We start from the raw sequence: 15,150 nt of genomic DNA, 5'->3' as shown, positions 1-15,150 counted from the left end.
ATGGAGTCAGCTAATGGGGATCCAACCAGGTAGAATAGCTGTTGTTATGGAGTCAGCTAATGGGGATCCAAGTAAAATCAAATCAAATTAATAACATATTGGACTGTGCATGTTTAAATGCAACATGAAGTCTCTGTTTGAACTTTGACCACAGACAGTAAAAATGTTGTCATTGTTAATGGTTCTTCAACAATGTTCAGAAATATTGACTGTTCTGTTATTTCTTATTGTAGCTGAGTGAGCTGTGACTTACATCTAAAATGAGTCTCTCTGGGGAGAGAGAAGAGGGGACCACTGCCTCTAAAATGAGTCTCTCTGGGGAGAGAGAGGAGGGGACCACTGCCTCTAAAATGAGTCTCTCTGGGGAGAGAGAGGAGGGGACCACTGCCTCTAAAATGAGTCTCTCTGGGGAGAGAGAGGAGGAGACCACTGCCTCTAAAATGAGTCTCTCTGGGGAGAGAGAGGAGGGGACCACTGGCTCTAAAATGAGTCTCTCTGGGGAGAGAGAGGAGGGGACCACTGACTCTAAAATGAGTCTCTCTGGGGAGAGAGAGGAGGGGACCACTGGCTCTAAAATGAGTCTCTCTGGGGAGAGAGAGGAGGGGACCACTGCCTCTAAAATGAGTCTCTCTGGGGAGAGAGAGGAGGGGACCACTGGCTCTAAAATGAGTCTCTCTGGGGAGAGAGAGGAGGGGACCACTGCCTCTAACATGAGTCTCTCTGGGGAGAGAGAGGAGGGGACCACTGCCTCTAAAATGAGTCTCTCTGGGGAGAGAGAGGAGGGGACCACTGCCTCTAAAATGAGTCTCTCTGGGGAGAGAGAGGAGGGGACCACTGCCTCTAAAATGAGTCTCTCTGGGGAGAGAGAGGAGGGGACCACTGCCTCTAAAATGAGTCTCTCTGGGGAGAGAGAGGAGGAGACCACTGCCTCTAAAATGAGTCTCTCTGGGGAGAGAGAGGAGGGGACCACTGCCTCTAAAATGACTCAAGACACCAGTTCTAAGAGGTAAGAGATGACATGTAAAATATACAGTTCTCTTAAAGATATAAAACTAAAGGGAAAGGTTTTCCCAAATTACATAACATGTAGTTCTACATCATTCATTTAAAAGTCCCCAAATCGATTTACCAATTGCAGACTGTAGCTTTATAAAGAAACATTAGGACTTCTATGAGTTCAGCTATACACTTGTTGAAATGATGTAGATGAGGTACTGATGAGATATTGATGAGGTGATCTGCCTCCCTGTTTTGTTCAGTGTCCAGAAGCCCAGAGCAGAGTCACCTGCCCCCAGCCTGCTATCAATGAAGAGTGATCAGCCACCTGCTTTCAGCCAGGAACCATTACCAGATGACAATAAGGAAGTGGAGAGTTTGGACAGTGAGGATGCATTAAAGATCACACACAACCTTCTGGACAGAAGAAGTAAGACTGTGTTTCATACAATATTACAAAGAACGGGACAAAGGCCCCTCTAACAAACACACACACACACACTCACACTCACACTCACACTCACACTCACACTCACACTCACACTCACACTCACACTCACACTCACACTCACACTCACACTCACACACACACACACACACACACACACACACACACACACACACACACACACACACACACACACACACACACACTCACACTCACACTCACACTCACACTCACACTCACACACACACACACACACACACACACACACACACACACACACACACACACACATGCACTTATGAGTCCCAACTCTCATTGTTTTCCTACAGGTCAAACTCTTCTGACAGTCCAACAAGACATTAAGGCTAAACTGAAACACAAGTATCAACACATATCTGAAGGAATTGGAAACCATGGAAACCAAAGTCTGTTAAAGGACATCTACACAGAGCTCTACATCACAGAGGGTGGAAGTGGAGGGGTCAATAATGAACATGAGGTGAGACAGATAGAGATGGCATCCAAGAAACAAATCACACAAGAGACACCAATCAAATGCAACGACATCTTCAAGCCTTTAGCTGGACAAGACAAACCTATCAGAACTGTGCTGACAAAAGGAATCGCTGGCATTGGAAAAACAGTCTCTGTGCAGAAGGTCATCCTTGACTGGGCAGAGGGAAAAGCAAATCAGGACGTTCATTTCATGTTTCCTCTTCCTTTCCGTGATCTGAACCTGAAAAAGGACCAATACAGTCTGATGCAACTTCTTTCCCACTACTTCTCAGAGCTGAAAGAGATTGACAGCATTGAAGATGGTGAAACCAAAACTGTTTTCATTTTTGATGGTCTGGATGAGTGTCGACTTCCTCTAGACTTCAAAAACAATGAGAGGTGCTGTGATGTCACGAAGCCAACCTCGGTGGACGTGCTGCTGACAAACCTCATCAAGGGAATCTGCTTCCCTCTGCTCTCCTCTGGATAACCTCACGGCCTGCAGCAGCCAATCAGATCCCTCCTGAGTGTGTTGACCAGGTGACAGAGGTACGAGGGTTCAATGATCCACAGAAGGAGGAGTACTTCAGGAAGAAAATCACAGATCAGAATCTGGCCAATGAAATCATCAAACACATGAAGACATCAAGGAGCCTCCACATCATGTGCCACATGCCAGTCTTCTGTTGGATATCAGCCACTGTCCTTGAGATGCTGAAAGAGGCAGAGAAGGATGAAGTCCCCAAAACTCTGACCCAGATGTTCACACACTTCACACTCATCCAATTCATTGTGAAGAACAAGAAGTACAACAAAGCCACAGAGACAAACCCAAAGGAACTGTCTCAGTCAGACAAAGAGATGATCCTGAAACTGGCAGAGCTGGCTTTCCAACAGCTGCAGAAGGGCAACCTGATCTTCTATGAGGAGGACCTGAGAGAATGTGGCCTTGATGTCACAGAGGCATCAGAGTACTCAGCATTGTGTACAGAGATCTTTAAAGAAGAATCTGGGCTGAACCAAGAGAAGGTCTACAGCTTTGTGCATCTGAGCATGCAGGAGTTTCTAGCAGCAGTGCATGCTTTAGAATCATGTCTGTACAAGAAGGAAAATGTTTTTTCCACCACTAGTGAGGATGAAGATGAGAAGTCAATCCAGTTGTCTGACTTACACAGGAGAGCAGTGGACCAGGCCTTGAAGAGTGAGAATGGACACCTGGACCTGTTCCTCCGCTTCCTTCTGGGTCTCTCACTGGAGTCCAATCAGAATCTGTTACGAGGCCTTCTGACACAGACAGGAAGTACAACACAGAGCAATGAGGAAACAGTCGAGAGAACAGTCAGGTACATTTCAGACAAGATCGAAAGGGAATCCTCACCAGAAAGGATCATCAACTTGTTCCACTGTCTGAATGAACTTGGTGCCAACTCTCTAGTTGAAGACATGCAAACCTCCCTGCGATCAGGAACTCTTTCAGAAACAGTCCTAGAACCTCACCAATGTTCAGCCCTGGCCTACCTGTTACTGATGTCAGAGGAGGTGCTGGAGGAGTTTGACCTGAAGACATACACCACATCAGAGGAAGGTTATCAGAGGTTGCTGCCGATAGTGAAAACCTGCAAGAGAGCACTGTAAGTTCTATTATTGAGTTGATGTAAACAGTATCATTATTCTGAAGGATTTGTATATCTAACAGATGATCTTCTCTCTCCAGACTGTCTGGCTGTAAACTCACATATGAATCCTGTGAGACTCTGGCCTCAGCTCTGCAGACACCAAACTCCCCCCTGAGAGAACTGGACCTCCGCTACAATGACCTGGGAGACAGAGGAGTGGAGCTGCTCTGTGTTGGACTAACCAGTCCACTCTGCAACATACAGACACTAGTGTGAGTTAAATATCTTCAGTATCCACTGTGAGTGTTTATATATTATGTATGTAGTTAGTATGTGTATGTTTTTAACATTATTTGAATATCTTGGTAAATATGCAGAAACATACATAAAATGTGATAAATATATCAAACTAAGGTTAAATGTCTTGAGTGAGTTAGTATGTTTTTAACATTGGTTAATCATGTGTCCTTCTGTTATTATCTTAATGTATCTCATTATTCTTAAAGCTTTGCATATTTATCAGTGTATCACTATATCTCCTCTCTCCAGACTGTCTGGCTGTGAACTCACATATGAATCCTATGAGACTCTGGCTTCAGCTCTGCAGACACCAAACTCCCCCTGAGAGAACTGGACCTCAGCTACAATGACCTGGGAGACAGAAGAGTGGAGCTGTTCTGTGTTGGACTAACCAGTCCACTCTGCAACATACAGACACTAGTGTGAGTTAACTATCTTCATTATCCACTGTGAGTGTTTATATATTCTGTATGTACTGTATACTGAACAAAAATATAAATGCAACATGCAACAATTTGAAAGGTTTTACTGAGTTACAGTTCATATGAGGAAATCAGTCAATTGAAATAAATTCATTAGGCCCTAATCTATGGATTTCACATAAATGGGAATTCAGATATGCATCTGTTGGTCAGAGATACCTTTAAAAAAATAAGTATGGGTGTGTATCAGAAAACCAGTCCGTATCTGGTGTGACCACCATTTGCCTCATGCAGCGCGACACATCTCCTTCGCATAGAGTTGATCAGGCTGTTGATTGTGGCCTGTGGAATGTTGTCCCACTCCTCTTCAATGGCTGTGCGAAGTTGCTGGAAACTGCCGGGAACTGGAAGACGCTGTCGTACACGTCGATCCAGAGCATCCCAAACATGCATGTCTGGTGAGTATGCAGTCCATGGAAGAACTGGGACATTTTCAGCTTCCAGGAATTGTATACAGATCCTTGCGACACTGGGCCGTGCATTATCATGCTGAAACATGAGGTGGTGGCGGCGGTTGAATGGCACGACAATGGGCCTCAGGATCTCGTCACGGTATCTCTGTGCATTCAAATTGCCATCGATAAAATGTGATTTTGTTCATTGTCCGTAGCTTATGCCGGCCCATACCATAACCCCACCGCCACCATGGGGCACTCTGTTCACAACGTTGACCTCAGCAAACCGCTTGCCCACACAATGCCATCACGACGCCCTACACGCTTTCTGCCATCTTCCCGGTACAGTTGAAACCGGGATTCATTCGTGAAGAGCACACTTCTCCAGTGTGCCAGTGGCCATCGAAGGTGAGCATTTGCCCACAGAAGTCGGTTACGACGCCGAACTGCAGTCAGGTCAAGACCCTGGTGAGGATGACAAGCACACAGATGAGCTTCCCTGAGACAGTTTCTGACAGTTTGTGCAGAAAATATTCGGTTGTGAAAACCCACAGTTAAATCAGCTGTCCTGGTGGCTTGTCTCAGACCATCCTGCAGGTGAAGAAGCCGGATGTGGAGGTCCTGGGCTGGCGTGGTTACATGTGGTCTGTGATTGTGAGGCCGGTAGGATGTACTGCCAAATTCTCTAAAACGATGTTGGAGGCGGTTTATGGAAGAGAAATTAACATAAAATTCTCTAGCAACAGCTCTGGTGGACATTCCTGCAGTCATCATGCCAATTGCACGCTCCCTCAAAACTTGACACATCTGTGGCATTGTGTTGTGTGACAAAACTGTACATTTCAGAGTGGCCTTTTATTGTCCCCAGCACAAGGTGCACCTGTGTAATGATCATGCAGTTTAATCAGCTTCTTGATATACCACACCTGTCAGGTGAATGGATTATCTTAAGAAAATGGATTATCTTAACAAAGGGGAAATGCTCACTAACAGGGATCTAAACAAATTTATGCACAACATTTGAGAGAACTAAGCTTTTGTGCGTATGGAACATATCTGGGATATTTTATTGCAGCTCATGAAACGTGGGACCTACACTTTACATGTTGGGTTTATATTTATGTTCAGTATAGTAAGTATGTGTATGTTTTTAACATTATTTTAACATTTTGGGACATCTCCAGAAACATACATAATATATATAAAACTAAGGTAAATATCTTGAGTGAGTTAGTATGTTTTTAACATTGGTTAATCATGTGTCCTTCTGTTATTGTCTTAATGCATTTCATTATTCTTAAAGCTTTGCATATTTAACAGTGTATCAACATATCTCCTCTCTCCAGACTGGCTGGCTGTAAACTCACATATGAATCCTGTGAGACTCTGGCTTCAGCTCTGCAGACAACAAACTCCCCCCTGAGAGAACTGGACCTCAGATACAATGACCTGGGAGACAGAGGAGTGGAGCTGCTCTGTGTTGGACTAACCAGTCCACTCTGCAACATACAGACACTAGTGTGAGTTAACTTTCTTCAGTATGAGTTATTATGTGGATGTTTTAAACATTTGTTAATCATGTGCTCTTCTGCCCTCTAGTCTAGGTCAGTGTGGTCTGACAGAGGGTTGCTGTTCAGATCTGGCCTCAGTCCTGAGTTCACCCAACTCACAACTGAAACAACTGGAGCTGAGAGACAATGACCTGCAGGACTCAGGAGTTACACTGCTGTCTGCTGGACTGGAGGATCCAGACTGTAAACTACACACACTGGGGTAAGTACAGCTGTTTCAGTCAGGTCGGTACTTTGCTGAGTTACACTGCCCTCTGCTGGACTGGAGGATCCAGACTGTAAACTACACACACTGGGGTATGGACAGCTGTTTCAGTCAGGTCGGTACTGAGCTTAGTAAAACAAATACTCTGAACATCTGATGTTTCATGACAATGTTTGTGTCATGGACAAATATATGGGTGTCCTACAAGATGATTGACACCAGTCCACCAACCTAGACGGCTGTTGTGTCTCTCTGTAGGCTGTGTGGCTGTCTGGTCACAGAGGAGGGCTGTGCTGCTCTGTCTTCAGCTCTGAGGTCAAACCCCTCCCACCTGAAAGAGCTGGACCTGAGCTACAATCACCCAGGAGACTCTGCAGGGGGACTGCTTTCAGCTGCTCTGGTGGATCCCACAGATAAACTGATGAAGCTGAAGTAAGTCAGAATAGATGTCCTAATAGTGTGAGCAGTGGTTGTGTCCTATGTAGTGTAGTAGGTTCAGTAACATGAGGACATGATGGTAGAATACAGGGGACGTTTACCCAGCAGGCTTAGCACTCCAACACAGCATACATCATCACCACATGAATACTCTTCTTCTGCATCTCTGATATCCTGTTGGAATTGTACTCTGTTCTGTATGCAGTAGATAGGATAGAATACCTGTATGTCTCTAGTAATGAATTGTACTCTGTTCTGTATGCAGTATGTAGGATAGAATACCTGTATTTCTCTAGTAATGAATTGTACTCTGTTCTGTATGCAGTAGGTAGGATAGAATACCTGTATGTCTCTAGTAATGAATTGTACTCTGTTCTGTATGCAGTATGTAGGATAGAATACCTGTATTTCTCTAGTAATGAATTGTACTCTGTTCTGTATGCAGTAGGTAGGATAGAATACCTGTATGTCTCTAGTAATGAATTGTACTCTGTTCTGTATGCAGTATGTAGGATAGAATACCTGTATTTCTCTAGTAATGAATTGTACTCTGTTCTGTATGCAGTAGGTAGGATAGAATACCTGTATGTCTCTAGTAATGAATTGTACTCTGTTCTGAATGCAGTAGGTAGGATAGAATACCTGTATGTCTCTAGTAATGAACTTGGATAGTGCACCAGAACACAACAATATGGTTTAAATGTTGACTGCTTTATTAGGTCTTTGTCAGTCAATAACCTGTTTCTCCTACAGTGTGGATCATGGTGGAGAGTTCAGGCTGAAATCAGGGCTGATGAAATGTAAGTCTCTTCAATCCTAATTAACTACATATTCAGAACTACAGTAACATAGTAACTAATCAATACTTGTTCTCTACCTACAAAACAACATTTTATATGAAGATGTGGTTTGATTAAACTCTCCTTTTGTCTACAGATGCCTGTCATCTCACCCTGGACCCAAATACAGCAAACCCAGTCCTGATACTGTCTGAGGGGAACAGGAAGGTGACACGGGTGGAGGAGAAGCAGCATTATGAAGACCATCCAGACAGATTTGACTGTCTTCCCCAAGTTCTCTGCAGAGAAGGCTTATCTGGATCTCGTTATTACTGGGAGGTGGAGAGGGATGGTGACGTGGCTGTCATTGGTGTGGTGTACAAAGGAATGCAGAGGAAGGGAGTGATGGACAGTTGGATTGGACTCAACGGGAAGTCCTGGAGTTTATTCTACTCTGACAGTGGATATAAGTTTTACCATGCTGGAGTCGACAGATCCATCCCTGGTCCTTTTTCTAACAGAGTTGGAGTGTATCTGGACTGGCCAGCTGGTACTTTGTCCTTCTATAGTGTGTCCTCCTCTGGTACACTGACACACCTTTACACAGAACACACCACATTCACTGAACCCCTCTATCCTGGGTTTAGGGTTTATTCCTCCTCCTCCTCAGTGACCCTGTGTCAGATAGATGACCAACACATTCAAAGGTGAGTCATAGCAATGTTTCATCATGTGTTTTCCTCTGGAATCATTCCTACAATTAGATTAGTATTCGTGTGTTTTAATGTGTTCTGTTGGACCTACAGACAGTTAGATTAGTAGTAGTGGTGTGTTTTAATGTGTTCTGTTGGACCTACAGACAGTTAGATTAGTAGTGGTGGTGTGTTTTTAATGTGTTCTGTTGGACCTACAGACAGTTAGATTAGTAGTAGTGGTGTGTTTTAATGTGCTCTGTTGGACCTACAGACAGTTAGATTAGTAGTGGTGGTGTGTTTTAATGTGTTCTGTTGGACCTACAGAGAGTTAGATTAGTAGTAGTGGTGTGTTTTAATGTGTTCTGTTGGACCTACAGACAGTTAGATTAGTAGTAGTGGTGTGTTTTAATGTGTTCTGTTGGACCTACAGACAGTTAGATTAGTAGTGGTGTGTTTTAATGTGTTCTGTTGGACCTACAGACAGTTAGATTAGTAGTAGGGGTGTGTTTTAATGTGTTCTGTTGGACCTACAGACAGTTAGATTAGTAGTAGTGGTGTGTTTTAATGTGTTCTGTTGGACCTTCAGAGAGTTAGATTAGTAGTAGTGGTGTGTTTTAATGTGTTCTGTTGGACCTACAGACAGTTAGATTAGTAGTAGTGGTTTGTTTTAATGTGTTCTGTTGGACCTACAGACAGTTAGATTAGTAGTAGTGGTGTGTTTTAATGTGTTCTGTTGGACCTACAGACAGTTAGATTAGTAGTAGTGGTGTGTTTTAATGTGTTCTGTTGGACCTACAGACAGTTAGATTAGTAGTAGTGGTGTGTTTTAATGTGTTCTGTTGGACCTACAGACAGTTAGATTAGTAGTAATGGTGTGTTTTAATGTGTTCTGTTGGACCTACAGACAGTTAGATTAGTGGTGGTGGTGTGTTTTAATGTGTTCTGTTGGACCTACAGACAGTTAGATTAGTAGTAGTGGTGTGTTTTAATGTGTTCTGTTGGACCTACAGACAGTTAGATTAGTAGTAGTGGTGTGTTTTAATGTGTTCTGTTGGACCTACAGACAGTTAGATTAGTAGTAGTGGTGTGTTTTAATGTGTTCTGTTGGATGTACAGATGTTTCCTCTCCTATGTCTCACTGTAGTGTCAGTTTCACTCTAACCACAAGAGGGCATCAGAACCTGTTAAAATGATACCTGGTGACTTCACGTCTCTAGGGGCTTTCATCAAGATAAGCAATGTCACCTGTATTGTCACCATCAGTATTGACTTCGTGGAAGTTGACATAGTGTTATGTCACATTTGGCAATGCACCCTACATAGGGAGCTGTTTTGTCACCCTTTAAACACCCTTTGTATTGCTTATGAAGACTGTATGTATGCTATATAAAGCCTTTATAAGTTGTTTTTAGTTTAATCACAGTCTATCCATCTGCTTTCCCAACAGCAGAGACCATGATGGAGAGTGTTGTATCAAGCCTGGACCTGAGAAATGTGAGTGTTAACTGATTTAATTGTTTTTCAATCAAAATACTTTTAAAGCGTTCATTATACTTGAGTCCCAGGCAAGGAACACAATCATGATCTATTTGGTCAAAACAAACTTAAAGGTAGAGTCAGCAATATGATGTAGATGCACAAAGTAAACAGCATAGTGGGTCAATTTCTACAACAACTAAGGGCGTTGGAGCGCGATGCTAAACTCCTCTGTTTTGGTCCCGTGGCTACCACGCTGTAAGAGAGTGAAGAGAACCCGTGCACCTGGGCAGAGACTGTGTGAGAGAGAAGTCAGGCATCTTGCTCATCACAATATCTGCGGTGCTGCTCGTACAACATCATTTAGCTGACTCTACCTTTAAGCTCTCATCCTGGGATCTACCAGAAATCAGGCCCCCAACATCTCCAAAACATGGACCAGAACCATGTTGTTTCCTGCTTCCACAAACATTCATTAATATAACACTAATGTCAGATTATGGGATGATAATGAGTGTACATTCTGAGACTGTTGCTCACTTACATTCATTTTTATTACAAGTCTGTTTAATATTTATTAATTCATTATTACATGAGATTGTCCGTCTTAAATAACAACTACTTTTGACTTCAGGGATTCCTCAGAGCTGTAAGACTTGTGACCATGTTGAGGTAAGTCATAATGTCAATTCTCACTTTTACATACCTTCAGGAGTCAGGCACAGTCTGAAAGCCAGGTGTGTACTGACCAACCATTCATACTGGGATATAGACAGTCCTGTGTTCTGCTTTAGTAATATAAACACAGTCTGAAAGCCAGGTGTGTACTGACCAACCATTCATACTGGGATATAGACAGTCCTGTGTTCTGCTTTAGTAATATAAACACAGTCTGAAAGCCAGGTGTGTACTGACCAACCATTCATACTGGGATATAGACAGTCCTGTGTTCTGCTTTAGTAATATAAACACAGTCTGAAAGCCAGGTGTGTACTGACCAACCATTCATACTGGGATATAGACAGTCCTGTGTTCTGCTTGTAGGAATGCAGGATTTTAACTTCTGTCATATTTTGTCATTAGACATTTTAATTGGATCAATCACCAGCATTCCATGTAACATTGAATAAATACATTAGATAAATTACTTTGTTCATTTAATGGGCCAGTTTCCCGGACAAAGATTAAGCCTAATCTTGGACCTTAAAAAACTTTCTATTGAAACTTCCATTGATCATGCTTTAAGTCCAGCACTAGACTCAATCTGTGTCCAGGAAACTTGCCCCATATGTATAACTGACATGCTTGTCCTTGTTCAGGACTCCACACACTGGCTTCTGATTGAACCCTTGACTTCCACTGTCCAGGAAGTGACAATGTTCAGGTAAAATAACTACTTTTAACATTTCATTCCACTTGCTAGTGTATTTCCCCATTACCTTTGGGAATAGGCTTCTAATCCAACCTCTCCATTTGACGATTGACCCTCTCTACCATATCTTGTTGTTGCCCTCAGGCACAGGTCACCCAAAGGGCGTTATGAGTGCACAGTGTCTGGTCTCCGCTGGGTGTGTGACAGAGATGTCATTCTGAAGTATCACTTCAGGAACTGGGAACCCTACAGTCAACTTCTGAAAGACATGCAGTACGGACAAGGTGGTCCATTGCTGGACATCACTATGGAGTTAGGTGAACTGGAGGAAGTTCATCTGCCACACTTTGTCTGTTTAGGTAAAACCATATAGACATAGTATTCAGAAAGACATTTCCATGTAACTGAGTTTCACTTCCTGAATGAATAAATGAATATTCTGGGAGTTTGAGTTTACTGTGATCTGATACTGCATATTCTTTGTGTTTTAGTTGGATGAATAATACAATATTTGTCTTTCTGTCTCCTTTTTATTGTGTTGTTCAGGGACCAACCCTTCCCTGAGGAATGAGATGAAGATTCTTCATGTAGAGGAACATGGAGTGTCTGTTGAGGAAGTGCATGAGGTCACCAGATTCCATGCTAAGATTCTCCATCCCAGGTTCTCAGCTATCGCTGTTATACTGAGCTATATCTTTTTTTGGAACGTAGCTGTCCACTGTGACGTGGTCCTCTATATGGCAGTAAAAAAGGCAACAGTAATTTCACGGCTGTACATGCTCCTCAGAAACTCCAGTCAGAAAGAGGTGAGGCACCATCATTGAAGTGACAACAGTATGTTGAAACTTACTAAAGGAAAGCTGATAGGTTGTTGAAAATCTATAGATTACAGACAACATGCAGCTCTGTGAGAAATCTATTTCTGTCTCATTCATTTGAAGAGCCAGTAGACGGCACTCTTCTCTCTGTTCGAAGGAGAACCCAATGCCCCGGGGCAGTGAAGGGGATATTGCCCTGAGTAGTGTGCTGTCATTCGCATGGGACGTTAAACATGTTTCCTGACTCTCTGTGAACACAAGATCCCATGGCACTTATCATAAGAGTAGGGGTGTTAACCCCGGTGTCCTGGCTAAATTCACTATCTGGCCCTCATACCATCATGGCCACCTAATCATCCCCAGCTTCCAATTGGCTCATTCATCCCCTTTCCCCTGTAACACTTCCTGAGGTCGTTGCTGTAAAATAGACTCTCTTCTCAGTCAATTACCTGGTAAAATAAGGGTAAAATAAATAAAAAATAGTGTACACATTTTTTTGATGTTGACAAAAAAGGAATGCTCGGTGAACTGCATGTTGTGTGAATTAAGAGACTACATTGTTCAGACTGACTACCACACTGCTCATTTTCTAGGCTGTTCGGGACCGGGAGAAACATCAGGTGTCCCAAGGATATTCAGAATTGGTCCTGTCAAGTCCAAACGGGTCCTTAAAGCTGAACAGTTGGTTTGCACTCAAGAATCCCCATTCCACTTCCATCAATCCAGAGGTGCAGTTTTAGCAGGCTGAGGACATGAATCTGTCATATTATATATTAATAACTGGAATATCATTCTATTTCTTTCTCTCTCTCTCTCTCTGTCTGTTGTCTCAATCGTTGCACCATATGACCTTCTACAGAAGATTCAGCTGTTACCTGCAGACACCACACCAAGCTGTTGTAAGATGGTTATGAGAAACACAGGGGTTGACATTGAGATGGAGTTAATCGGGGATGATGAGAGGACAGTATGGAGAGAGATGGTACCAACAGGTAGGAGAATATGTCAATCATAACTCTGTTATTTTCTGACAGATGCTATTTAGTGATTATAACCTCTTTTTGTTTTTTTCAGATGAATACATCCCTGAAACCCATTCAACTAGTAAGTAAACATGAGAGGTACAAACCAATGGCTTGAGGGCCAGTCGACATGGTTTACTGTTGGACTAGTCCTGATTATAAAAGGCTGTCTTCAAGATCAATGACATCTCCTCCAGGACTTGATGTAGATTAGCCTGGTTCTGAATGACATCTCCTCCAGGACTTGATGTAGATTAGCCTGGTTCTGAATGCCCCAATGACATCTCCTCCAGGACTTGATGTAGATTAGCCTGGTTCTGAATGCCCCAATGACATCTCCTCCAGGACTTGATGTAGATTAGCCTGGTTCTGAAGGACATCTCCTCCAGGACTTGATGTAGATTAGCCTGGTTCTGAAGGACATCTCCTCCAGGACTTGATGTAGATTAGCCTGGTTCTGAAGGACATCTCCTCCAGGACTTGATGTAGATTAGCCTGGTTCTGAATGACATCTCCTCCAGGACTTGATATAGATTAGCCTGGTTCTGAATGCCCCAATGACATCTCCTCCAGGACTTGATGTAGATTAGCCTGGTTCTGAATGCCCCAATGACATCTCCTCCAGGACTTGATGTAGATTAGCCTGGTTCTGAATGCCATCTCCTCCAGGACTTGATGTAGATTAGCCTGGTTCTGAATGCCATCTCCTCCAGGACTTGATGTAGATTAGCCTGGTTCTGAATGACATCTCCTCCAGGACTTGATGTAGATTAGCCTGGTTCTGAATCCCCCAATGACATCTCCTCCAGGACTTGATGTAGATTAGCCTGGTTCTGAATGCCCCAATGACATCTCCTCCAGGACGTGATGTAGATTAGCCTGGTTCTGAATGCCCCAATGACATCTCCTCCAGGACGTGATGTAGATTAGCCTGGTTCTGAATGACATCTCCTCCAGGACGTGATGTAAATTAGCCTGGTTCTGAATGCCCCAGCCTGTTTTTCTACGTCTGTGAAAACTGACCCTAAATATGAATGAAACAGTAGTGGTGTGATGTGTTCATTGATGCAGGTTGTTATTGTTACAGAATGTGTTCTTAATGCAACGATTAATAATACAATGAAGACTTTTACTGTAGGTCACTCTGAAAGAAGTCTGTTTCTAAATGTCTGAAATGTGAATGAACAAATGTAGTTATTTTATAACCTGACTCTCTCAGGTGCTGTGTTGGGGGCAGGGCGTCCGGCTGAGAGCAGTCTGACTGGTTCTACAGAGCATCAGCTGCGTTCTGTACGGACAGAGTTTGTGAGACGAGTGTCAGGACCTGTCCTGGAAGGTCTGCTGGACGGACTCCTGCAACACACAGTCATCAACCAGGAGGAAATGGAGTCAGTAAAGGTGATAGCTGAGAGGGCAGAGAAGGCACGTGACATCATCGACATGGTGTTGAGAAAAGGAACTGAGTCATGTTCCAGGATGATCAACCTTCTTGGGGAGCTGGACCCCTATCTTTGGTCACAGCTTCAGATCTAAAGTTGTAGCCAACCCCTGGGTGTGGGGAGACCAGGCAGAATAGACAGGCAGGGTGGTTCAACATGGTCTTGTTGTCTGTTGCTTTAATTCAGGCTCCTAAAAATGTACAGAAAATGTCAATCAAACATGACCACTATAATAGCAATAAACTAACCAAAGGTCCAGCCACACAGCCTCTCTCCTTCTGCAGCCTCCTGGAGGTGTGGATCTTCTAGCAGGAGGGTCAGTTAGTCCTCCACTAGGTACCTAGCTGGACCCCTATCTAGCAGGAGGGTCAGTTAGTCCTCCACTAGGTACCTAGCTGGACCCCTATCTAGCAGGAGGGTCAGTTAGTCCTCCACTAGGTACCTAGCTGGACCCCTATTTAGCAGGAGGGTCAGTTAGTCCTCCACTAGGTACCTAGGTATGGACCCCTATCTAGCAGGAGGGTCAGTTAGTCCTCCACTAGGTACCTAGGTATGGACCCCTATCTAGTAGGAGGGTCAGTTAGTCCTCCACTAGGTACCTAG

General features: G+C 43.5%; 1 protein-coding gene across 1 annotated transcript; it reads left to right on the top strand.

Annotated features, from left to right (window-relative positions):
* Positions 1–920: 920 nt before the first annotated feature.
* On the top strand, positions 921–14,925 carry LOC121579356 (NACHT, LRR and PYD domains-containing protein 3-like). Its single transcript, XM_045217074.1, is given in 18 exon segments — positions 921–1,006; positions 1,260–1,426; positions 1,774–2,397; positions 2,400–3,570; positions 3,654–3,827; positions 6,332–6,505; positions 6,767–6,940; positions 7,700–7,746; positions 7,883–8,432; positions 9,868–9,914; positions 10,531–10,568; positions 11,216–11,280; positions 11,413–11,627; positions 11,815–12,074; positions 12,680–12,814; positions 12,946–13,078; positions 13,161–13,190; positions 14,328–14,925. Coding segments are annotated over 18 exon segments (4,389 nt in total). The 5' UTR covers positions 921–935; the 3' UTR covers positions 14,642–14,925.
* Positions 14,926–15,150: the final 225 nt, after the last annotated feature.

Source organism: Coregonus clupeaformis, unplaced genomic scaffold (genome assembly GCF_020615455.1).
Source record: "Coregonus clupeaformis isolate EN_2021a unplaced genomic scaffold, ASM2061545v1 scaf0906, whole genome shotgun sequence".
Classification (NCBI taxonomy): Eukaryota; Metazoa; Chordata; class Actinopteri; order Salmoniformes; family Salmonidae; genus Coregonus; species Coregonus clupeaformis.
The sequence above is the reverse complement of the archived record's forward strand: the minus strand, read 5'-3'. Positions and strand labels throughout refer to the sequence as shown.